Source organism: Lissotriton helveticus, chromosome 10 (assembly GCF_964261635.1).
Source record: "Lissotriton helveticus chromosome 10, aLisHel1.1, whole genome shotgun sequence".
Taxonomy (NCBI): Eukaryota; Metazoa; Chordata; class Amphibia; order Caudata; family Salamandridae; genus Lissotriton; species Lissotriton helveticus.
In genome coordinates, this window is record NC_136071.1 from 679260641 (window position 1) to 679287220 (window position 26580).

The 26580-nt window shown below is 40.5% G+C and overlaps 1 protein-coding gene across 1 annotated transcript in view; it reads right to left on the reverse strand.

Annotated features, from left to right (window-relative positions):
- Positions 1-26580, reverse strand: part of XYLB (xylulokinase) — a 1059043-nt gene that overhangs the window by 791008 nt on the left and 241455 nt on the right. The window contains exons 10-11 of the mRNA XM_078664347.1: positions 9550-9631; positions 61-101 (exon numbers count right to left, since the gene is read on the reverse strand). Of these exons, the coding sequence (XP_078520473.1) occupies positions 61-101; positions 9550-9631 (123 nt within the window). The remainder of the gene's footprint in view (positions 1-60; positions 102-9549; positions 9632-26580) is intronic.

Sequence of the window (26580 nt, forward strand, 5' to 3'; positions counted from 1 at the left end):
AGGGAGGTGAAACGTTTGAACAGAGGAAAATAAGGGATGTTATAGGGTGCTTTAACTTACTGCAATGTCTCCTTCTTCCAGCCTCATTCCAGCCAGTGATGCTGCAAAATCAAACAGGGGTGGTTAGGAGTAAGCTGGCACATCACAAAGACAATCTATAGTGAACCACTACACTGAAAAGTCTCAACATGGTAGCCCATAGCTAATGATTACTCTTCAGAAACAGGATGAGTAACATGCAAGGAATGTGTCAGTTTACAAAGAAGAACAGTGTTCCCTACTTAAACTACTAAAATGATACATGAATAACAACTTTCAGCATTGCACTTCCTTGCTTTGATCCACTGAAAGATTTGTTTTTTCTCAGCATATGAGAAAGATTCACGCATTGAAAGGACATCAAACAGATTAATGAAACTAGAACTGAACATTTTCAAGCCTACTGAATTGCTTATAGTAGAAAGGGATACTTTAGCAGTCAATACATTTACTTGCCACTTTGGTCAGGTAATGCATTTATACCATTCAGTCTCAATAAATCTTAGAAGGCCATTGCAAGCAGTTGAACAGATATTTTTAAACCTAATGTACACATTCTTGTAGCTCGCCAATGTCGAAACTGTGTAATGGTAGATATCTTCACACGGACCTTATCAGATCTATCTTTAAAGAAGACAATTGTAATTTCAGAAAAGCAATTAAGAACCGACTCATCTCAAAATAAGATCCTGGGCAGTGTATGTCCTTGGATAATATTTTTAGCATTCAGAAGACATTCTGAATTGTAATGTTTTAACTATAAATGATCCGACTCTGTTACATCATATTTATATTACATTTTAGTGATACATTGAGGACGATATGCTTTAAAATACATAAAATAAACCTGCTGTAAAAAAGGAGTTAAAGAGAATTCCTTCCCCTCACATTTGGGAAACAACTTTTACAACGCAGTCATCACATCGCACTACATTTACAACGCAGACATTACATCGCAACATCCTTTACAACGGATATCACTACAACACAGCCATTACAGTGCATGTCACTACAATGCATGACACTACAATGCATGTCAATACAACGCAGGCATTACATCGCATGTCATTACAACACATACCATTACAACGCATAGCATTACAACATATAACACCCCTACACTATCCAACACTTACCCTACTGTTGCACCCCCTGGAGTTAGAATAGTAATTCTTACCCCTACACTATCCAACACTTACCCTACTGTTGCACCCCCTGGAGTTAGAATAGTAGATGTTACCCCTGCACTATCCAACACCTACCTTAAATGCAATGTAATGGTATGCTTTGTAAAGGTATGATGTGATGTTTGGAATGCGTGTATTTTGTTGTAATGGCATGCGATGTAAATGTATGTATTGTAAGGGATGTTGCGGTGTAAAAACTGTGTTGTAAAGGCATGCGTTGTAACGTCATACATTCCCACATTTACTTTCTGAAAGCGTTTTGCCTATTTGCTACTCTCACTTAATCAACCATTGGGATTTATCAAAACTCCTAAGATTTTGTGCGCTGGAACTATTTTCCAGCTTTCCAACTCTGAAAATGTCCCTGCTCCAAGGTGTAAATAACTTTTAATCTGAAAAAATAAAACATACAAAATAAGAAAATCTGCAGTAAAATAACAGAGTTAATAACTGTCCTCCATTTTCCTTAGTGGTTTAACAAGGTTATTATACGGAAGGTAGACATTTTAGAGTAAATGTGAGACTAAAATGGCGTTGCTCCATTTTCTAGATCTCTAATTATGGAGTACTTGTAGTTTCAACATTAGGTACATTTAATGCATATGTTTTCAAATGGTAGATTTACGTTTAGTAATTGGGAATATTACATTACCATGAAGATGAAAATCCTTTTAATATTTCATTAGTCATTAAAATTTAGCAAACAAATAACTAATAAATGATAAAACATATTTTAAAGCATGTGACTCGATAAGATTTAAATCCAGAACCGATAACGTCCCAGAGAAGGGGTTAATATTTCTCTTTTTTTTTCTTTTTGATAGTTTTTATTATTGCAAGATACGACAAACCAAAGTAGTACACATATACAAGTTCCATAAGTCTGGATTAACATAGGACTAGCATCGGTATATTTTAATAGTAAGGAGTAAGAATTGGAAGAAAGAGGTAAAAGAAGGGTAAAGGGAAAAGAAAAAGAGAGAGAAAAAAAAAGACCAAAGAGGAGTGTAAAGCAACAGAGTGTTTCTCACTAGAAAAAGAGTTAGCAGGCACTCCCCACTTCTTGTACTTCAAAAAATTGTTTCCAGATCCTTTCCTTTCTAGCAAGGGCTTTTGGGCCTCTATATTTAGCTAGTGTAATTTCCATGGTTCTGATTTCCCTAACCAAAGCTAGCCACTCAGCTGCGTTTGGGGGTTCCTTAGAGATCCATGCCCTAGCTATAATTAATCTTGCACATGCGAGCAGGATCGTTATGAGATCCCTGTTGAGACAATTAATCTCTTGGATATCTAATAAGACCAACTGTGGAGAAAGTTCCGGTATCGTTATCTGATTAATTTTTAGGTGGTCTGTTATTCCTTTCCAATAGGTAGAGAGTGCGGGACAGGAAAATAGCATGTGCTCGATTCCAGCAGCATGTATATTACATTTTGCACATTTAGATTTATCTGATAGTGAATTCCCTTGCGTCCATAAGGATATTCTTTGTGGTGTGTAATACAGCTCAGTAATTGTCCTATATAGTTGCATTCTAAGGTTAGAGGAGTGTACTATATCGCTTAAGTGTGTTAAGGCGTTTCCAATCTGCGCTGAGTTTATGTCTAGATTTAGTCTACGAGACCATTTAACTGCAATTTTGGTGGTGTTTTCACATTTATCTTTAATTAAAAATTGGTATCCCAGTTTTATTAATGATTTAGTTTTATCAGAATAGATACATTCCAAAATATCTGACTGTAAAACTTCCGTTATTTTCATTTTGTTATGGAAGAAGTCTCTCAGTTGACGATATTTGAAGTGCATATCATTCGTTAGACCATTTGTTGTTTTCAGGTTTTCAAAATCTATCAAACCATTGATTCCATATATATCACCTAATGTGTTGATTTCGTGTCTAACCCAGCGAGTCCCTGTCCCATCAGAAAAAATACCCGGGAGACCTGGGTTGTTCCATAATCTAAGTTCAGCGTTATAAAATGAACTTTTGCTAATATGCAAGATTTTGTCCCAAATTCTTATAGCGTGTTTTGCGGTCTTAAATTTGACCCGCTTGAAGTAGTTTGGATCGTGAGTGCGAAGTAGGAATTGGTTAGAATCAGCGCCTAACATATATTGATGAAAAAATAAAGATGGTTCGTTTTTTAATAAGCTCCTTATTCGGAAAAAAAAGGAAGCTAAAAAATACATATTAAAATCCGGGAAAACTAGTCCCCCTTTAGATATTGGCAATGCCAAGAATTGTATAGCCCTTCGTGTTTTTTTATACCCCCATAAGAAGCTACTACAGATACCATCTAGCCTTTTTAAAAAAAGTTTATTCGGTTGTAATGGTATGGCTCTAAACAAATGAAGTAGTTTCGGTAATATTTTCATCTTAATCAAATTAAGTTGACCTAATAGACTGAGAGGGATTTTGTGCCATTTTTTGAGGCTTGTGGTAGTTTCTTTTAAAAATAACTCGTAATTCATTTCCAAAATTTTCCCCACTTGGGCAGCTAGTTTAATACCTAAATAAACAGCCTCTCTACAAGTATCATAGATGTGTGTATCCGGGATATAGTTGACTATAATTTGAGTTTTGCTCACATTCAATTTATATCCAGAAATGTTACCATAATTTTGTGCTTCATTAATAATTTCTGGCATAGCTTTATTGATATCTGTTGTATATATTGCGATGTCGTCAGCAAAAGCAGTTAGTTTAAGGGCTAAGCCCCCATGATTAACTGGGATAATATTGGTCTGCTCATTTAGTGCATTTAAAAAAGGTTCTAAAGAAGGAGCAAAAAGTAATGGGGAAAGGGGGCAACCTTGTCTTGTACCTCTTGCAATCTTGAAGTTGGCTGAGTCTTTACCTCCATAGCTAATCATAGCCAGTGGTTCATCGTAAAGTGACCTTACCCAATCTAAGTAGGACCCGGATACTCCCAATTTCTTTAGTACCGCCCACAGATAATCCCACCCCACTCGGTCAAATGCTTTTTCCGCATCTAACATAATCATACCGAGCGGGGTGTGGGTAACTTCTGCTACGTCAAAAGCTGTAATTGATGTGTTCACATGCGTAGTAGTATCTCTGCCTATTACAAAACCATGTTGTTGAAGGTTAACAATATCTGGCATGATAGGAGCTAGGCGATTGGCAAGGATTTTAGCAAAGATTTTAACATCAGAATTAAGTAAAGAGATCGGCCGGTATGATCCACATTCTTTTTCAGGTTTACCCTTTTTCAAAAAAAAGATTATTTTGGCAGTTTTCCATGATGAAGGTGCTTGCTTAGAAACAATAATTGAGTTTATCACTTTTTCTAATAACGGTTGCAATTCTTGGGCACAGAGTTTGTAGAGTTCTACAGGTAGACAATCTTCACCAACCGCCTTCCCTAAAGGTAAATTATCGATTGCTCGTTTTATTTCATCTAATGTTATTTTTGAGTTAAGTTGTTGGAGTACATCTGTATTTAACGCCCGAGGTGAAGTTAGATATTTGTCAAGATATTGTATGATATCGGCTTGAAGGGGTGTAGCCTCTGGTGTATAAAGTTGTTGGTAAAATTTAACAAATTGATTCAATATTTGGTCCGCTCGTTCGTAAGAGTTAGAGTCGGATCCTATTATTTCTTTGATTTTAGTTTTGGCTTTTCTATCCGCAGTTTTAAAAGCTAAAATTTTCCCAATGCGGTCGCCGCCTTCGTATTGATCAAGTTTGTGCTTTTGTAATTTTGATATATATCTTTCTCTCAGAGTTTTTTTTAGTCCTGCTTGTAATTCCGCCAACTTTACTCTAATCTCATCTATATTGTTTTTTGAGTGCCGTGTTGCCTCAGCAAGTTGTACTTCCATGTCCAATATATTAGAGGTCATTTTTTTATTGTTTTTACGACTCTCCGCAGTTAGCCTAAATATGTATTGTTGGGCGAACCCCCTAATGCTACATTTACATGTATCCCATACTATGTTTATATTCGCCGAGTTAATATTTATTGAAATAAACTCTTGTATGTGTTTTTGGACTAATGTAATGAAATTTATATCCACGAGTAAGTATCTAGGGAAAGTAAATTTTCGTGGTTGTTTTTTTTAATCTTTAATTGTAACTTCAATTAGCAGAGGGTTATGTCAGAAGTAACTTTTGGGCAAATTTCAATCTCACTATTATCTATGATTTGATCAGAGGCCCATATCAAATCGATTCTAGAGCAGGATCTGTGTGGTGCAGAGTAATGAGTAAAACCAGCCAACCTAGGATGTTTTGATCGCCATACATCTCTGACATTGTTCAATCTGGCTAATTCTAAGATTGCTGCTCTAACTTTGTGCATTCTTTTATAGTTACTTTGACCAGTGGAGTCTGCTTTATAATCCATAACACAGTTAAAATCCCCAGCAATGATAGTTTCTCCCTCCCACTCAAGTAGTTCTAAGCTTAGCTCTTCGAAGATTTTAGGATCGTCAATATTTGGTCCATATACTACACATAGAACAAGTTTCACATTATCGCCATGCATCTGTGCAATTGCCCACCTTCCCCGAGCATCTGAGGCAGTTTTAATTGTTTCTAATCGAGCTCCTCTTTGTTTTAAAATAGCTACCCCCCTAATAGTCTCGTTTAAAGTAGAGCATACAACCAACTTGTATCTTAATTGGGATAGTAGCTTGCGATCTTGATATTTGATATGGGTTTCAGAAACCAGAACTATATTAGGGTTGTACATTTTAATCTCTTCTTGTACTAAGTTCCTTTTGATTTTACTATTTAGGCCATCTACATTCCAACATAGTATTCTTAGTTTAAGCATTTAAATATTGTAGTGTTTCCCTTGTACAATGTACATATGTCTCCCCGCTATCTGTACCCTTTTCGTGATAATTAAATTTTTTCCTACTGATCTTTAAAAAAAAGTCGAATCTTGCAATCAATCTTTTCCACATTTTTTCCACCCCCCACCCCCAACACACAGGGTCACACCCTCCCCTGCAAGAAACCCACCCCCACCCTGGCAACCTCCCGTCCCTAGGGGGGGAGCACCCCTCTATCTTATGCTGCCGCTGAAGGGGCAGCTAAGTGAAGGTGCTTTCATGATAGATGCTCATGCCACATCTTAAATCTCTCAAAGTTTACTCAGACCTACAGAATAAGAATAGAAACAAATTGAGCCCAGCCTCGGAAAAAATTAGAGATAGAAAACTAGAGTAAAGTCGTGCACAAACCAAAATTTAACAATCTGCTCATTGAATATAAGTTCAGTGTATTAGGCTCAAGAGAAACGAGAAGCAAAATAGTGTCATAGGTGTTTGAGCTCTAATTTTTTCATCACATTAGTTGTCTTTTTCATTTTGTTTTTCTTTTTCATTTTCCCAAGAGAATTTCTCCAAAGTTTGTTCGGCGGCTGAAAGGTCAGTAAAGAAAACCACTTGGCCGTTACGTATGACCTTGAGGCGAGCGGGCTCTTGAAGGTAGGCCATACACCCTAGGTTTTTAAAGGCATCTATCATCTTCCAAAGCTCCCAACGTTTGTCCATTGTGCCCTTACTTAGGTCGCATTTCACAAAGAAGGTAAGGTTGTCAACAGTAACAGGATTGTTGGGCCTGGCCTTAAAAGATACAGCTTGCCGCAAAAGAAAATTGCCAAAATAAATCAAAAATGGAGTCAAGATGGCGGGCCGACTCCGCCGAGTGAAGGCTGCTGCATGGAGCTGCTCTGCCTAAGCACTGCTACATACAGATGAAATAATTACTCGCACCTAAACGGCTGATTGGAGAAACCCGCAGCGCAAAAGATAACAGAAAAACATAGCGGGGAAAACTTACTCACGTTAAAACTTGGAGTTTACAGTTTTGGATTGCGGACTCAACTTTTTGTTCCACACTGCTATCCTGCTTTTTGTTGGTGGAGTGCTCGTATGCGGGATCTAAACCGAGCTAATGATACGGGTTCTGCTCCGGCACTGCAGCGGGAGCCTGCTACGCTCCTGGAGCTACGTGGCGGTCAGCCTCACTCGCACGCCTGCGGGGTTAGTCAGCTGGGCATCCTCACTGCAGCTGGGCGCTCACCTGACCCTACGCTCAGCCACGCTGAGACGCCGAGGAGACCAGAGGCTACGGAGGCAACGAGGGAGCTGATGTCCACGCGGCCGTCGAGGGTTACACGGAGCCAGAAGACCTGCCAGCCAGGGTGACAAGCAAACACAGGTACGATGGCGGCAGCGGCAGCGGTAACAGGGATAGCGGCAGAAATGGCGTCAGGCACTGACAACGAGGCCCAACAGGCACTTACCACAAACTCAAACACTAATAGTGGGAAAATTAAAGCTAATAACACTAAATCTGATGATACAAGTAAAGTAAGCTCGCGCTACGATGCAAAATTTGCCCCAGCTATTAGGGGTGGCGGTTGTAACGAGCCCAAACCTGGATCAGAGCTAACAGTTGAGCCCAAAACAAAAAGGAAACCGAATGACAAAGATGAAGTTATTAATGTGAACACAATCACTACTCCACCTGCTAAGAACTTAATTTTGGCAGAAACGACTATTGGGCGAGTAGTAGGGGGCAAAGCAGAGGCTAAGAACGGAAAGAATGGAAGGGAAGACTCGGATAAACTGCCCAGCGTCAACGGAAATTCAGGCTTAGATACAAATGCACAAGCTCTGGAGACTCAACTGGAGACTAGTGAGGATATACTGAGTGGAGGCAACAAGGCCACCCATGACACAGTAGAAGCAGAGGAATTACCACCTATGGTCCAAAATCAAAAGGCGGAAGTAGATATTAATACTAATATTAATGCCCAACCACAGACTGACCAAAATCAAATAAAGGAGAAGAAAAGTGGAGTCGGTCTGTCTCAAGCATCTATGGTCATATCAGACGAAGATTCTAATATTGAATACGAGGAATTAACAGAAGAAGAGGGATCAGATGCAAAACCTAAAACTTTGATTAACAAAAAAACTGCATCAAAGAAAATTAAAATGAAGGCTAAAACCAAGCAAAAAAATCTGTTGTTAAAGACAGTTAGTAAAGAGCTGCCAGGAAGCAGGAAAAGTCGCCTAATCGACGATAGTCCTCTGAGAAGATGGATAGAGGCGAAGGGAGGCGTCAAGAATATGGCTTTAAGACTTTCTGGCGGCAGCTCCGACGATGTTGACACCACTTCAGGGGTCAATATAATTAACCCTACAGATCCCACAACTGACCCTAGTGTAGGTACAGTACCTATCAACCAACCTATCAACCAAGAGTCATCAAGGCACATGACCATCACTAACGCGGAAGCGACTAGCGGAGTCTGAGCGGGGGTTTCCCCAATAATTTCAACAACTTCTCCTATTCTCACTCTCAATAACTCTCCCAACTCTCCTATTCCTCCTACATACCATGTAGTGGTTAGCGAATCTGAAGACCAAGATCTCGAAACAATTGCTCATGACTCTGATCAGTTAAATGCGGACACGGACACGGAATCTATACTATCAAGTCTGACAAAAACTCAAACATTGCCAGCTGGGAATTCTGTTGTAAACTCAGGAGAAAATCTGGAATAAGAACTTGTTGAGAAGATGACGGATGACTCAAATATTAAACCTCAAAAAACACTAGTAGGTCCCATATCCTTATCTGTACTTAAACTTCCTCAAATAGTTTCACATGATTCCTCTAACTCTTCAGACTCAACAAAGATATCAATGGAATCAATTATGCAGACCCTCTTAGAGCAAAGAGCGGAGACTCAACAACAATATCTGCGGCTAAGAGAAGATAATACCAAGCTGCAAGAAACTATGAAAGATATCTGCCAAGGTTTGGGCGGAGTGACAAAGGATATAGAGGACATAAAACAACGAATTGTTGAAGTGGAAGAAGATGTTCATAAGAATACGTCAACAGTTAAACAGAATACATCTAGAGTTTCCAAGTTAGAAGCTAAAGTGGAGGATTTGGAAAATCGGGCACGAAGACAAAACCTCAGATTATTTGGTATACCAGAAGGGATGGAGGGGTCCAATCCGAGGGCGTTAATGGTGAAACTTTTTCAAAGAGCCTTTTCGGACCTCGCTGATTGGGACTGGGATTCTCAGTTACAGAGAGTACACAGACTGCCTCTGATCCAGAGAAGGGGTTAATATTTCTGACATTAAAAATGAGGAAACATACGAAATGTAATGGATTTTAATACATTAAATAAACCTTTTCAGATAATGTTATGAGTAATTAAATGGCGGCTGAAAGAAAATATCTGACAACATTAAAATGGCTGTATTAAATTAAAAAATACATGCACCTCCAATTTCTGTTACATTAACCATGATTTGGCTCACCTGGATTGTCTCCTGTGAATGCAACAATCTTACAGTCGGGATGAAAGTCATAGCGTTGAACATGATATGGTGAAATAGATCCCTTAAGAGTAAAAGGAATACCATTATAATTGCTGCATTTTAATTACAACTTTTGGATTTACAAAACATTTGCAGAAGAGATGCATTAGCACAGAAGAAAAACTTTGTTTTAACAGATGCTTCACACAATGAGTACACAAACATCATTACAGTGATGATCATCGTGTAACCTTGTGTCCTTCAACTATTCCAATCAAAATTGCATGATCAGTTTTCATATGCTGTTATATGAGCACATTTCAGACTGAGAACAAAACGCCAAATCAGCAACTTCTTCTGTTGACAGCTAGTGCAGGGAGAAGAAAACATTTTTATAAACCATATTCCTGAATTAATTTTGAATTCTAAATAAATCTTCAATCCAAAGCAAAACGAATTATCAAATAATGCTGTCATTAAATGTTGAATGGGACAAGTTTGATAAGGAGTTAGTCCACCATTGCTTCATTTAACAGACACGCCTTTAGGACCAGATGTACAATGATAGGTAATAGAGATTTCATGATTACGATTCCCTGTGAATCGCAATTAGGAAATTGCTATTCCTAATGTATGAAACTCTTTTGCGTTTCATTAGTGATTCACAGTGGATCGCAAATAGACCTACCTCATGAATATTAATGAGGTAGGCGCACTTTGTGACCCACTGCAATTCGCTGCCATCACAGGGATTGTGGCCTGCTGGGGTTAGCAGTCCACCGTGTATGGGATTGGTTTTAAATAAAGCAATGTTTTTCTTTTTTAAACGCAGCTCATTTTTCTAATAGGAAAATGGGATGGGCTTCTAAAGAAAAAAAGAAAGTTTGAAGTTTTACTGTTGAAGAATAAGCAGTGGTCCATGGGAGCACTGCCTGCTCTTACAAATATGTTACCAGTCATTCTCTAAGGAGAAGGGGTCCCGTGGGAGCCCTTCCTATTTGTGAATGCTTTACCACCAACTTTAAGTTAGTGGTAAGGTGCAAATGTTTTGCAACCACATTTTGGCCGCAGAACACTCGTACATACCAATCCGAATCTGCATTTATAAGGGACGCCCTAAAAACCCCCCTGTTAGAACTGGGATTTCTGGTTATCTGTGAATTGTCCCATTTGCAACCAGAAAAAATGTTTTGTACATATGGCCTCAAGTTCCTTGAAAATGAAAGCATATATAAGGTAAGAAAACATATTAGTCAAATAAAATGGTCACCCACCTCTAAAATGAATATAATGCAAAAGAGCAAGAGGGTGCATTATATTAATAGCGAGAATATTACCTTCAAAACTCATTAATAAGGCAGTGCTACACAAAGATCACGGGCAGATATGAAGGACCATCCCCCAAAGATCATTGAAATCAAATGGAGATTGACCACAGGAAGTGGTACTTGCTTATTTACCAACGCTTTGCCTGAGATGTTCACACAATCTCTAAACATCCCCGTAAGTACAGGTTGCAGTATTAAGAAAGAATCAAACAATACGAGCTACTATAAATTAAATTAATCAAGTTATTTCATAGTAAGGCTTCCAAATGTGTTACTAATGAGCCGTTCAATTGATCTGGGAAATAATAAAGGGCCACAAAACTGGATGCCAAATTAATTCTAAGTAAAAGGATTTGTCAGAAATAGTACCTAGTAAAGAAAAATAAGTAATAGAAGTATGAACTGGGATTGGATGATAAAAATAAAACAAATGCAGAACAATACGGAGAGAAGACATTAAAACACCAACAGGCAATACATGTAGAGTCTCCAAATCCCTCAGCCCTCTGTAGATTCTAATGAACTATTAAAATTCTACTTGCAGACACTCTAAGGTGCGTTGGTTTCAGTAATCATGTGTGGCAAAGCAACCTTTGGCCCAAACTCTTGAAAGCTAGTCACATTGATGGAGATAACGTGTGTACTCCCCTCTTCAAAGCAACTGGTGGTAAACAAACTGGGCGGAATTTCGCGGAATCCGACACTCGGAGGCTGGAACTCTCTTTTATCATTTCCAAGCGGCACGATTAAAAGAGGAATCTTAACATTGCGTCCGAACAAGGGGGCGGAGATAACGCATGTGATAAACCTAATGATAGATGTGGAACACGAATGCATGTGAATTTAAGAGATACTCACATAAAGAAGCCACGAACTAGTAACGTGTTCGATACAGCCAGACTTTATTTGTGGGAACACCTGGCATGCCTTGGAATAATTAGACAATAAGAAGCAATGACACGCTTCTCGATTTTTGAAAATGAGTGAGACTCCCAGAAGTGAATAAGGAATAGAATAACTTCGAGATAAAAGGGAGGAAAGTATTAAATCAAGCAGAAACAGATTAAATTGTTGTCTTGAAAAAGATGGTGTGACAAGTGAAAAGCCATCGAAACGCGTCAACGCTATTAGGAGTACAATCTAAAGGATCGACACAATTGTGTTAAATACAGATTGAATCATTGTATTGAGCACAGTGTTCTCGAATCAGATTTGATGTACATTGGTATTTGACAAGTATTGTGTCTTACACTTTTTGTCTGTCTTGATTATGCAGGTCATAATTGTTATGTGTTAGCAATCTATTTTTATGTGAATTGTATGTTTTTAATGTATGAAGCAAGGATTGATTTAATTGTATTATACGTATAACCTTATGAAGTTTTTATTGTGTTCATTATAAATTTTAAATAAAGCGTCAATGTAATATGTTATCTAGTTCTGAATAATTCAGTATTCTGTCAATCACTGTATTTTAATTATTGCTTGATTGTTGAGTTAAGGGAATCTTATTTCTTCTTGGTAAACAAAGTATTCCACAGTCACAGAAAAGTAGTATCCTAATCGTAGCTTTAGCAAATATGTTAGATGTTTGCCAATGGACAATCAATTAATGGCAATGATGGGACCAACTAGGAAATATTTGCAAAGATTTTTGACACTCTTTTATTGACATTGGTTGATTTTAATGATATTATTCCAAAATACCAAAACAAAAAATTCTACTAATCTTAATACTCCCTCTTACCTCTGGTGGACCGTGAAGCAGTTGAGAGCTGAACAGTTCTGCTAAACTGTACGTATATCAACTGTATTTGACCTATTAAACATAAGTACAACATGGAAGAAATTGCTTGCATGGCATATAGGTCCCACACTTTTAACATTGATACAAGAAACATACACGGATATTTGTTTCGGGATCAGTCCAAATATGATGGGACCTATTTCTGTAGGACTAGGACCCAAGTGAAGTCAAGCAGGGATGCACTTCTTTACCTTTTCAGCTCAATCTGAATACTGCACACTTTACCGTGCAGAACCGTGCAGAAAACCCGAACTTTTCCCACCCACATCAGAGTGACAGCACAATTAATTTACTGGTATACTGTGATGACACAGAATTAATAGATCATGTCAGTGTGGATGAAAACTGATCATTGTCTTTGATCAGAGCATGTCAAACTTGCTTTAGGAGGAAAAGCCTACTTCTTATGTTAATACAAAGAATTGAAAGTGATTCATCTTCAATTTCAGAGGTAGTTGTATAGTTATCCTTCATAAGATTTAGTAAGTTAAAGTCATGGCAGGACTGGTCAGAGCTCCACAGATGCGACTGTTTGGGATTGGACATTGAGGAAACAATTCAAGATGAGTATTTTTTATCTTTATTAAAGATGATAAAACATTCAGCATCATGATTCAAGAGCCAACTGCCAAATATAGCACATATGAAAAAAAACACCACCATGTTACTTATTGGACCGATTAAGCTTGACAACTAACACCGTGGACCACATTAGTGCAAAATAATAGATCAATCACCTTAATCCAGTGCAACAAAACATAAGCTAACTTGAAACAAAAAACATCTAAAAGAAGTGAGATATAGTAAATGATATTGAGGGAGATTTAAGACAGCAGATTGTTTTGCAGATCAATGCATGATACATTTTTAACTTGCTGAATTGTATTGTCAGGAGTCGGAGACCACAACGCCACTGAACCCTGCCAATACTTCCTTAAGCAATATATTGGTTTCATCAAAATCCACACTCTCCCATTCACCAGAAACCTTAGACACATTTACATATTCTATTATTGGTCTCAAATAACCCTCACAGCATTACTTGTATTTGCACTTGATTTCAATACTTACAGCCCCCACTACTGGAAAGATCTATCTCACTAATACTTGCCCATTCTCCAATACTAAAGTGCTTTATCCAAACATACCCAGTGATCATGACAGTATTAAAAACCACATCACATTTTGTTTAAATGCAGCTCGAGATTAACTGATTTTTGCTTTTACAAGGAATAAGTCAAGGTGCACACCAACTTCCTGGATACTAATTCGAACACTGTTTCCAGTGATGTGATATAGCCATAAAAGGCTTCTTTCTGCTATGATCAGATCTATCCCAAAAGTGACTACTGACTTTTGACAATCTACATTGATAGTTTCTGACATAACTGAGTACTACTGTGACCCAATAACTCTGCTGATATTAACTAGAAATACGAAGAAGTTCCTGGCCAAATTTCCTTGTGCTTCCCCTGGTATGGTTCACACATCCGTTCCATGCCTGGAAGTCTAAAGAACATTCTCTGTCAGTGAAACCACCCTCTTAAACCTTTCAACATAATAATTTGTCCAGCAGTGTTACAAAGCCGGACAAACGCTGTTTTGCTCTAGAGATTGATACAGTTCAGAAGTCATAGTTTAACTCCTTTGCTAGACCCTGACTCAGATGGAAACCCATATCTGAAGAAAAAAAACATCAGAGCCTGAATACTGGGACCTGTCACTAATATAATCTCCATACAACTTATATAGTAATCAGACAGTTAAAAAAAATACTTATGCTGATGCAGCAAAATATTGAACGACCCCAAAATACACTGTGCAATTTTGTTGCACTGTCAGTGCGCCTCCTGGCAGCAGCCCTCTACAGGAGATAATGGGGTTCCCAAGGACCCCCCAGACATCCCCTTGCAGGCGGGTACAGTTACTGACTGCACCCGCCTGCAAGGTGATCTCTAATCCTCTGTGAAAGTGCAGGCGGGTGCCTCTTGCACTGTGAAAACACGGAGTGGCTGCTCCGTGTTTTTACATGAATGCGCTGCCCTGGGGGCAGCGCAAGGTAGCGGCTGCCCTGGGGGCAGCGCATATTTAGCAATAGAGCGCATTGGCATTGTTTGCGCCCGGCGCACCTTTTGAAAGGTGCACCAGGCGCAAACAATTCCAATGTGTAATACGGCCCCTGGTGATCAAAAATCTGCACTAACCCATTTTTATGTTAATGGTATGCCCACTAAACATTTTATTGCATTTTCAATGTACATTGTAATCCATTATACTGAGCATGAATCAAGAAGACTGCATTTGTTTTTCCATAAACATTTCCCCATAAAGGCCAGTTAGGAATCTGCAACTCTAGCATACATACTGGAGTCCATGACTCTTTCAGGTATTCACACACATTATTTTATATTTTGTTCTATTTTAGCAGACTCTACTAGGACCCTTTTCTTATCCATCCCAATGAGCGATATTAATGGAATCAATACATTTTAGGATTGCTGTTGTTGAGCAATGTTCGTATTTGCTTTTAAGAAGAAGGTGGTCAACAGTGTTTCTTCCAGTACATCTAGTATTGATGGTATTCACTCACTCTGGCGAAAAATGAGTGAAGGTTTAAAGAAGTGTGAAAAATTGCCTGGATACCAAACATGGTGCCTGTGTAAGACAGAGACTTGACAGATTGTGTATGTATGATATATGTGGGTGGTATTTGTATAGCATCATCCTAGCTACAAGGCAGCAGAATGCTGGTCAGTATCAAAGGCAAATATACAGTCAGCAAGTGATTGGAAAGGTAGTTGGGTTTTGGGAGCAGACGTGGACTGCTACTTTGTAATAATATAGTGTTCTTTAAGGAGGTGTGTCTCTAGCTACTTCCTAAGTTGAAGTAGTTTTGAATCTAGTCTGATGGGTACAGGGATTTAGTTTCAGATCCTGGGTGTTTTTGATGGAAAAGGCATATTGTCTTTTTTCGTTTTGCACTTTTTTGCCTCCAGTATGATGGTGTCCTCTCTGTGGGTATGACAATTGTCACTGGAGATGGTGATATTGTCATCCAGATACACAGGGTGGTCATTGTGATGGTTCTGTAAATGATGCAGCCAGTTCTGAAGATGGTGTGAGCTGGCAAGGGGGGCCAGTGGAGTAGAGTGGATTATTATCAGTGTATGGCTGTAATGTGGTCATAATTCTTCAGGTCCGAGATGAGAAGTGCTGCAGCATATTTGAGCCAGTTAAAGAGGGCCAGTTTGGAATCCAAAAGGGGCCATGTAGCAGGGTGTTACCACCATCAAAATGCAAGAGAAGGACGGGCTTGAACAGCAGCACAGAAATTGCTTTCTGGATAAAAAGGTTTTGATTTATTTAGGAGAGAGCTAGTACCAGGGCGTCTTTGACTTCTCGGCAGTGTTCCTTGAGCATGAGGTTGGTTTCCAGGGTCAATCCAACTGACTTGGCATTGGGTGTACTGGAGTTTGAATCTGGCCATGGTTTAGACCATTCAGCCAATTGTGGACATGTTGCTGCTTGCTGTTCCTGGCAAATAACAGTAATCCAGTCTTTGAGAGTTTGAGCTTTAGGAATGTCCCATTTCTGAAAACCTCCACATGATTTATTGTCTTTAGCTTGCCTGCTGTATTTCAAGGCTCTGTTTGGCTGTATTGCATACTACATACACTACACTGGTGGCAAGCAGGCTCACTTCCAGGATATTCCTTCCATACAGAATGGCTCAGAGTTCTATCAGATCTCCCTCTAGTCTAATTGCAGAGTCCCCTTTTTAGGCAAAGATGCAGTCACTGATCTTCTTCAGCTACGTTGCCCAGAAATAGTGCCACATATTCAGAAGGACACACCCCCCAGCCATGTATTACTTACTTACTTATGCCTATTAGCCCTCTTGGGGTATAGACCATCAACCAGGATTCTCCAGCCATCTTTGTCCTGGGCTTTTCTTTCAATCTGACTTCAGGTGTAACCCCGCTTCTTGCCTCGATGCCAGGTGTTTCTTGGTGTTTCTTGGCCTTCCTCTTTTCATTTTCCATTGAGAGTTCCAGGTGGTGGCCTAACTGGTGGTATTTGATGCAGGCTTGCAGAGGGCATGACCTATTCAGCCCCAGGCATCTTTTCATGATTTCTTCAAGAGCAGGGAGATGGAAGGTCTGCTGCCATAGGTCATTGTTGCTGATGGTGTTTGGCCAGTGGATTTGGAAGATTTTTCCTCAGACAGGTGTTGATGAAGATCTGGACTTTGTTGGTGGTGGTCACTATTGTACTCCAAGTTTCTGTTCCCTACAGAAGGACCGACTTTATGTTGGTGTTAAAATGCCTGATATTGGTTTGCAGCATTAGGTCCTTGGAGCTCCAAATCTTCTTTAGCTGAATAAAGGCAACCCTTGCTTTGCTGATTATTGTCTTGACATTGGCGTCTCTTCTGCCCTGCTTGTCTATGACACTGCCCAGGTAGGTGAAGGCCTCAACTTCTTCCAGTGTATCGCCTGCAAGAGTGACTGCAGCTGTACTGGCTTTGTTAGCCTTCAGGATCTTTGTTTTTCCCCTGTGGATGTTGAGGCCAAGTTGTGCTGATATGGTGCCACTTTGTTAGTCTTCTCTTGCATCTGCAGATGGGCATGGGAGAATAGGGCCAGGTTGTCTACAAAGTCCAAGCAGTTGAGCTGCCTCTCATGGGTCCACTGGATCCCATTTATTTTCCTTGCTGTGGATGTCTTCATGATCCGTCTATGGCTGGCAGGAAGAGAAAAGGTGAGAGCAAACAGCCTTGGTGGACTCCAGTCCTCACTTCAAAGGCTTCCGTGAGTTGTCCTCCATGAATAATCTTGCAAGCCATTTCCTCCTAAGAGTTTTTGATGATTCTTAAGAGTTTATCTGGCACACTGTATTGGTGGAGGAGTTTCCAGAGATCAGATATCCCTTCTTCCTGTCTGATGGCACCCTTTCCTCTTCCCAGATCCTTCCAAACATGGGATAGAGCATGTCTATTGATGTTTTGATGTCTGCCTTCAGTGCCTCCAAAGGAATGTTGCCAGATTGTTGCTGCCTTCCCATTTCACAGATGTTTGATGGTTTGCCGTATTTCTTCCAGGGTTGGTCCATTGCATGATTGGCTAATCCTTGTCAGCTGGCTGTATGTCTGTTGAAGCCTGCAACACAGGCTGGTTCAGTAGTTTTTCACAGTGCTCCACCCTTCTTCATTATTGGCCTTCGTTACACATGATTGTCTACCCAGATTTGTCTTTAACAGGTATTTCTTGCTTGCTGTATCTGCCAGAGAGTTTCTTTGTTATGTCGTAGAGTTCTTTCAAGATTCCTTGGCTTGCTGCTTCTTGTGCTTCTTTGGCAAGACCATCGAGGAATCTTTGCTTGTCTGCTTTTAAGCTTCTCTTTGCTTCCTTGTTGGTTTTGGTGTAATCATATTGAGCTTTCACTTTTTCTACTATTGTTCGGCTGATGTTAACTGCAGCTTTCTTTTCTTTTCTTGCTTGGATTTTGCAGAGAGTCTCGGTGGAGATCCATTGTTTATGCTGGTGTTTCTTGGGACCCAGTAGGTCCTGGTAGGTTGATGTCACTGTGTCTTTGATCTTTCCCACTGGCTTTCTACTGGGTCTCTCTCGTCCTCTAGTTCTTGCAGGACTTGCAACTTGTTACTGAGGGTAGTTTCTGTGCATCTTTGAGGAGGGTGGTGTTATATCGCTGGCGTTGGTTTGTCAGTTCCATCTATGGTTTTGTCAGCTTTAGCCTGGCCATGACAAGGTGATGGTCTGACCCCATGTCCGCTCCTCTCATCACTCTTAGAACCTCTGGAACTTCATGGCAATGCAGGCATGATCGACCTGATTGTTTGTTTAATGGTCTGGTGAAACCCACATTCCCTTGTGTATTCTTTTGTGTGAGAATACACTACTGCCTATCACCAGACTGTTCAGGGCTTAGAGCCTTTCACCATTCTTGTTCATGTCGCCAAGGCCATTGTTGCCTTTGGCTTCTTCATAGTCAGTGTTGTTTCTTCCAGTGTTCGCAATGAGGTCCCCCATCAGTATAGCGTTTTTTCTCTCAAGGCATTTCTGATTCTGGGACCGTGGGCTACCCACCCAATCCCTGTTGGCTGCTGGTGTTAGCATCAGTGCTACTCCCTGAGTATGTAGGACGTTCTCTTCCTTGCGTCCAGAATACAGCAGCACTCCTCCTGGAGCCAGTCTTTTCTGTCCAGACTGGGATTATCTGGTCTCACTGATAGCAAGCAGGGCAAGGTTGTATTTTGTCACCTCCGCTGCCACTTGCGCTGTCTTGCCTGTCCTGTACATGGTCCTCACATTCCATGTCCTGATGGCGATGGTCTTGGCCGAAAGCAGATGGATCCGCTTTGTGGCTTCCAGGGATCTCTGGCTTTCACCACAAGGCATCATAGCTCTCCATGAAGGAGATTCCTCTCTCCCTAATGTTTGGATGTATTTTGGTCTTTTGGGTGATGTTTCTGTACATATGATTTTTTCATATGGTATGGTAGCTAGCCCCTCCATAACCCTCCTCCTTTCACAGCTGGGGTTTGGTCTGGCCATGATAGAGTTCATCCATGTATTAGAGATGCAATTTCCTTGGCACACCCTAGGTGCTTTCTAATTCCATAGTAAAATTATCACTATTGTATTGAAGAATTACCTTCAGAACTTCAATAGAGGAACCTGGGCAACACAACCATTTGGAATAGAGCAAATCCACCCAACAGCAAAGATGGCAAAGATGGGAGCCCACCCAAATGGGCCATGCATTTTGCTAAGCGATTACAAGTTCATTTAATCATACAATGAGCAATGGTCAGTCTGTTTGGTTATGTATATGTCCAAATATATGAAGCTTTCAGTTGCCATCTTCCATTGTAGTCACTTCATCCTATCAGAAATGTAGTCCTTTATGGAGAATAGAAATGATTAATTTCATGATGTATTCTGATAACAAATATTCATTGAAAATCTCAGTTTGCTTGGTAACTCCCATATATTTTGCCATATCACCACTGCACAGAAAAATGTGATCCTCACTACACCATGGCCTTACAAACCCAGTCATGCTTTCTTGGCCCTCTGCCAAAGTCACACGTTTCCATATTTCAACATTTGCCATCAACATATGCTAGGGATTCAGTAGTAGAAACAATTCTTGGTACCTTAAACCAACATCCACTATCGTGAGGTCTCTAAACATTAGTGCAATTCTGTATGGACAATCACTTTTTCTGTATTAAAGGAGAGTAGCCCCAATGAGCTTTCAATGACATATGCTTTCACCAAGCCATTTTGGAGGCATCTGACACTGCTCTGTGTTGAGTATTTCACCATGAATCCACCCTGGGCTTAATGTACACAATTTCAAATTACACGCATTGACATGCTCACCGATAGCTTTGTCTAAATTTTCTTCTCACCAATGATTAATGACATGAGTTAAGAAACTAAAAAGGATCCATTGAATTTCCAGATTTGGGTATCACCGTTATCATTGCTTCTCTTAGAGCTCCTCACAGTTTTCTTATTCCCAGGTTCTGCTTGAGCATTGCAAGTGTTCTGGCCTCCACTTCAGTTCAGGTTAATTAATGCTAGTTGAGAAAAATCAGTGGGGCATCCTTTCGCACACTGTATTTTTCTAGGTTACTGTTATCTATGCAGGGCCTCTTTTTTGGAATAATTCACACACTTTCCAGGCTTTTATGTGAATGCCTCACACAAAAAGCATTAAGGTTGGAGTGGGAATTTGGGAAAAATACTACATTTTATACTACATTTTCTTAGCCTCACCCTATCATTTTATCAGTAAACTCATATACATCATATGCTTTCTCATCCTTTTTAGGTCGAGCCTGGGCAGCGCTTGCACTGCTCTGCGAGGTATGCTGTATTCAGAAATGGGTGTGAAGCTCTGCCGATTCAACGCCCATTCTCCGCCCATCTTTTCAGTTGGGTCCTGTTACTGTCCTTTCTAAATCGTTGCTTCTGATTTGTGAATAGACTTGTTAGATCCTCCTTAGTAATGCCTTGTCTGCATTTGTAAACTCTCATGAGGATTGGACTTTTTACTTGTGTTGTTACACGGTCTGTTTTATCTACAGCCTGTGAGCACTATTTTCTTTAATGTCTTTGATCTAGCTGCTTTTGCAGGCACAACAGGCTCTCCCTAACCCACCCTGTTTTCATGACACAGTGCCACTGATCATGGACATTGCACATTATCTTTCAAAAATGCTTCCTGCACAGCACATCACTTCACTTCTGCACGAGCTATACTGCTTATTAAATGCTTTTTATTTATAAAAGTGCCCCATACCGTGCTTTTAATTTAATGACTGCACCTTTCTTTACATCAGCCGCGTCTTAATGAAAGGGGTGTGGCCGACATTTAAGTGAAAGAGCAGAATGGGGTGCTTTTATATTTGCTTGTCAACTTGACAAACAAGTGTTTTTTTTGTATAAGCGCCCCATACCGTGCTTTCACTTTAATGGCGGTCGTGCACCTTTCTTTAGACGCAGGTCAGCTAAAGAAAGTGGCATTGCCACCCTTAAAGTGAAAGTTCGGCATGGGGTGCTTTTACAAACAAGCGTTTGGAAAGCAATAGGTCTTGCATTTGCAAGAGTTTAAGCTATTGGCATTGTAAATGACAATGCCTTTCATTTATGTTTTAAAAACCAAAACACAAATAAAAGGCATTGTCATTTACAATGCCAATATCTCAAACCAGCCTAAATGTGAGACCTATTGCATTGCAAATGCTTGTTACTGAAGCAATTTGGCAACTTCCCTTTCTTGTCCCTAATTTAGAGTTTGGCAGGTGGGTTACACCATCACAAATGTGAAGCATATTCCATTTGCCTCATATCCTATTTTAACTTGTAATAAGGAGAACAGGATATTTGTCACGTTTGTAATGGAGTAACCCATCTGCCAACCTATTCAACACATTCTACATCAGGCTAGTTGTACCTCATCCAACTCCTTCGGCTTCCCCCTTCTCTTGTCAATGCAACTTTACATTCCTTATTTTGTTCTGTTTCCTGAAGTAATTCTTCATGTGGCTTATCTATGTATTTTCTTTCAAGGTCAGTCAGACTCTCTTCCAGGGTCAAAATGTACTTCTCTCTAGACCTTTTCATTTGTCTCAGTAATCTCCCTACCTCCTAATGAAGGTTTGAAGACTTCCTCCATCATAACATAGTGTTGTGATTAATCTTAACATTCTCTTTCAAATCGAATGTAAGTGCAATCAGCTGCATGTTTAATCATAATTCCCTTGACATTACTCTTCATGTGTCAGCTAGTTTCATTTACAAGGGCGAATAATCTGATATTCTTCAGGTTAGAACATTCACCTTAAAAACGCTGTCTGCCCATTGACAAAGTGAAAGCAAACTTGCACAAATTGACCATGGAGTAGAGAGTCAGAAGGAGGTCATCTGAATGTGTTGTTTCTTGTGGATGTGTCTTCCTCCATATGTGCTACAATAATATTGCTTCACTTAATCTAGTCAGGCGTGTACCACCTCATTATTAATTGAACAGCACCCTGGTTCTTTGTCCACAACCTCATTGAAATCTCCCACAAGAATAGATCTCCTAGTAGGGGGCTTCAATCAGTGGTTTTGCAAACTCCTCCGAAATGTTGACTTTAATAGGGAGAGGCCATTTACCACCAGGAAGTGTCCCATAGACCTTAACATACCTGAACTGACCTTCTTGTTTAAACATGTTTGTTAACCAATTAGTTTTTCCTTTATTAATATTGAGGTCTAATGTATGTGTGTCATTTGTGTACAGTGTCCTGACCATGATTTGGCATCAACACCCATCAGATGGGTCTCTTGCATCAGAAGGATGCCCAGGTAATAGTGACTAGAATTATTAATTACAAATCCATTTTATCCTGAAACAAGACAAACTATTTTCTAGGGCAAATGGGTTAAAAGGTGTGGGCTGTCATGCATTGTCATTTTCACCATCAAATGTTGCCTTGTGTAACCCTCTGCACATGCTTCCCTGCTTGTCTAGGTCATTGCATCTTTGGAGTTCACACTGCACCCCCACTACCCCACCTTGTGGGCTCCCTCCCCCCTCCCTTTCTAGCATCCCAAATCATTGATAGCCACCTCCTATTGGAGTTTGATGCCCAAACTACCAGCACCCACAATTTTATTTCTAGAAGTGTATCTTTCACACCTTTACACATAGCACACACATTACCAATCTTCCCCATGTCCCACCCCCCCTACACGAGTTTCTAAAGCCTTCAATAATCGAGCACCAAACTACTTAACTAATTTGTTCATCCTTTCATCATCCCACCAGTTGGTTTCTATCTGAAATACTCGCTACAGGACATTCATTGGAAGGACGTAAGATGTTTTCTAAGGAACTCACTACCATTGACTCTAAGAATGAACTTCTCACTTTCAGGAGGTCCCTAACATTCTCTTCTATCTCACATGTGATTTACTCTCCCTGTGCTAGCCTTAGTTCTCCCAGTCAGGTTCTACGATAACATAGCAGGCAGGGTCCACCTCCTACTTGTATCAGACCAGGTGAAGATCTCTTAGGTTCTTGAAGAATGGAAGGCTAACTGAGGTTGTGGTGGTGATGTTTGATTTATGAGTTTGAGATTTGAGATCTCAGATACAAAAGCTATGAGAAGGTTTTACAATCTGTTTAACTTGTTTATGTAAGAACAAGAGAGTTCACAGTATATTGTTTGGGGTTTGTTGATACAATGAATAAGCATGATGTGTGAATAGTCTGGGAGACTAGTTTGATTATTTCTCGACAGCCTTTAATTCACAGATTTCAATTTTAAAGCAGAAGTAGGTATTCCAGCTATGAGCATGCATTTTTTAAAATATTCTACTATTTTGTAGTTTGCGTCTATGCCAAGGAAGAGTCAGGATGCACAATTTACCTTCAATTGCCACCCTACGAAGGTCTGCAGGATATGCCCTCTTGGTTGTCTTTACACCATAGTAGGCCCAACTATTTGCAGCAACACCGCTTTGTAGAGACTGTGAATCTACTGGACTCCTTAAGTGGAACATGTTTGTAATGTATACATCTTTGTGTCAGTATAGCTCAAGGAGATGCTTGGGAGGCTAAAAGCGGTGGAGTGGCACTTGCATGAACCCAAGGGAAGAAACAGTTTACTGTCCGATGCTCGGAAATAAATGGTTTGAAGCGGGTTGTTAGATCCATGGTGTACTAGCAATGCAGAAATGTCTGGTACTGTTCAAGTTATAGTACGTTATTCCTTTGCTAGAGTGTTGTAACTGCCCCAGTAGCAGCATGTGAACTCAGGTTGGTGCAGTAGGGTATTATGGCGAGAAATAAAGGGTCCTCCAGTAAAGGGCCTGCAGAGATGCACTGACCTCGAGTTGTCTTGTGTGAGTACACTAACCAGTGCGTTTCTCCATTTGCAATCTGGTAATTGTAGTCCGGTATGTACAATGGAAGACAAACCATAAGTATAATAAAAATATGGGACAACTCAGTACTCCCTGTCAAATGTCATCATCTCCTGTGCTTCTAATTGATAAGGCAAGTGGCCCAAACCTAAATCAAGCAATGCCATTACCAAACCATTGGGCTAATCCCTACTCATTATCAGGAAGCACACAGAAAGCATGATGCTGACGGAGTCCTCTCTGGCTCAAGCCAGCCAATCAGATACAAGCCAGTGGCTCTCTGATTGGGCAGTAGCAGTGTCTGGGAGCCGCATTGCGTGCAAATTACCTTTCTCGTTGTAGTATTGCCATTATTGAAATAAAAGTGGACATGCCACTCCCAAATAGCAATGCTACTGAAGCAGTAGTAGTGGCAGTTCTTTCATGCAAAACATGAAACAATTTGGCCACTGCCTAGTCTTAAAAACAAGCATTTGTAATGCAACAGGTCTCACATTTTAGAAACTTTGACCTATTGGTATTGTAAATGACAATGCCTTTTATTTATGTTTTTTTTAAAACACATGAATAAAAGGGATTGTCATTTACAATGCCAATAGCTCAAAATCTAGCAATTGCGAGACCTATCGCATTGCAAATGCTTTCAGGGCAACACAGCCATCCAGTATCGTACCACTACCACAACAGATGTCCCCTTTACAAGCAGTAGGAGTCTGCAGAGGGGTACTACATTATGTAAGAAAATTCTAGTTTGACAACTTTTAGAAAAGGGATTTGAGTAACATAACTTTGAGATGTGCACAAAGGTTAGGGAGTTTCACTTCTCTGCACTGGTGTCAGAAATGCAGAGAACCTAACGCTATATGCGTATATCCCACGTAAATCTATAACATATCTTAACCCCATGATACTCAGTGGCAGCCGGCCTACTAAAGGCAACATCGGAAAGCGGTCTCCCAAAAAATCTGAATATGTCAATTTACAAAACTGAACCACACCAGGTCGCCTGCCTTTGTCTCTCAGGGATAACTGCCTAAGTGCTTCATGCAAACACTATTTGCACATCGAATGTGAAATAATCTGAATGGCTTCCTCATTTAAACACAGAATGGTTTTGTCTCCTATGATACTCCCAGTTGTTCGCCTGTTTGGGGGTGATTAAACCTTTCACTGCGGCGGCTATTCCGCCGCAGTGCTAAGGGGCGGGGGGACGCGCGGCGCTCCCGCGCTTGTGACGGAACCGCTCCGTCGCGCCCCTCGGGTGAGCTGTGCTTGTGACGGAACGGTTCCGTCACGGCCCCGCCCGCTCAATAGAACGCTCAGCACAGGCGCGGAATTCGTATCGCGCAGGTGGGGCGAGCGGGCCGTGAAGGAACCGTTCCGTCACCAGCACAGCCCACCCGAGGGGCGTGACTGAACTGTTCCGTCACAAGCGTGGGAGGGGTTAAAGCTGCAGCGGCTTGTGGTGCTGAATGGCTTGCCCGTATAGTTGCATCTCTGGTAAGCTGTTATTCTAACCATAAAAAGTAAACAGAAGGCAATTTTAAGAACTGCGTCAGCTACAAACCTGGAGTCACAGGCCTGAGGCTGAGGGGCTGCCGAAAAAAGACAGAAATGTGGGAGGGTCGTGCCTCTCCTTGTACGCATGCTCCATGCACTCTGGGGTAGTACGGTTCAGATCCTTGTAAAACAAATAAAAACTTCAAAAGTCCGGGAAGTGTTTATAATGTTGCCTCTTCCATAGCTGTGCTTGCAGCTCGGGGCCCTGGTAACTAATAATGTGGTTGGTGTTGGTGAGGGAGGGGGTAGCAGTAATGGAACTGAAAAAAAAGTAAGGCCTGGTGGGGGTCAAAGGTTAGAGAAAAGATTTTTTTTTTTTTAAAGGCGGAAGCGAGAATGGAAAGAATGACAACGGATCGGTGCGGGGCCTAAGCCAAGAACACTACACAGGGCTAAAGCGCAACATGTTATTGTGTTTTGGTTTCTTCAGTTTATTTATGTAAACTACCATCATGCGTTTCATTCTAGCAGGGACTTTGCACCAAGGAATATGTTCTTCCCGTTTGGAAAAGAGGTTTTTTTTTAACCAAAAATGTTCAAATTGGTCCACTTTTGTATGTACCCCTGAAAAAAGTAACTATTGCTCCAAAGCAAGAGGATGGCAAATCTTGTGTGCCCAAAAATCATCCCCTGGGCTGTTCCCAAATGTGTACACAAAAGTGCGCAAAGTACATTTTACAAGTGTTCCATTTGAGTGTTCTAGTGTGTGCTTGTGTTGTTGTGTACAGCAGGGAGAGGGTGGCTCAATCTTGTACAGGGGTCGGTCGATTTCAGTTGTTGTAAAAGGAAGGATACACCCAGACTCATTTGACCACATGCCAATTTGTATTGAGAAGAGAGGGGACAGCTCATCTGCAACCACCCTCCCCCACAGACGCACACCCCCCTC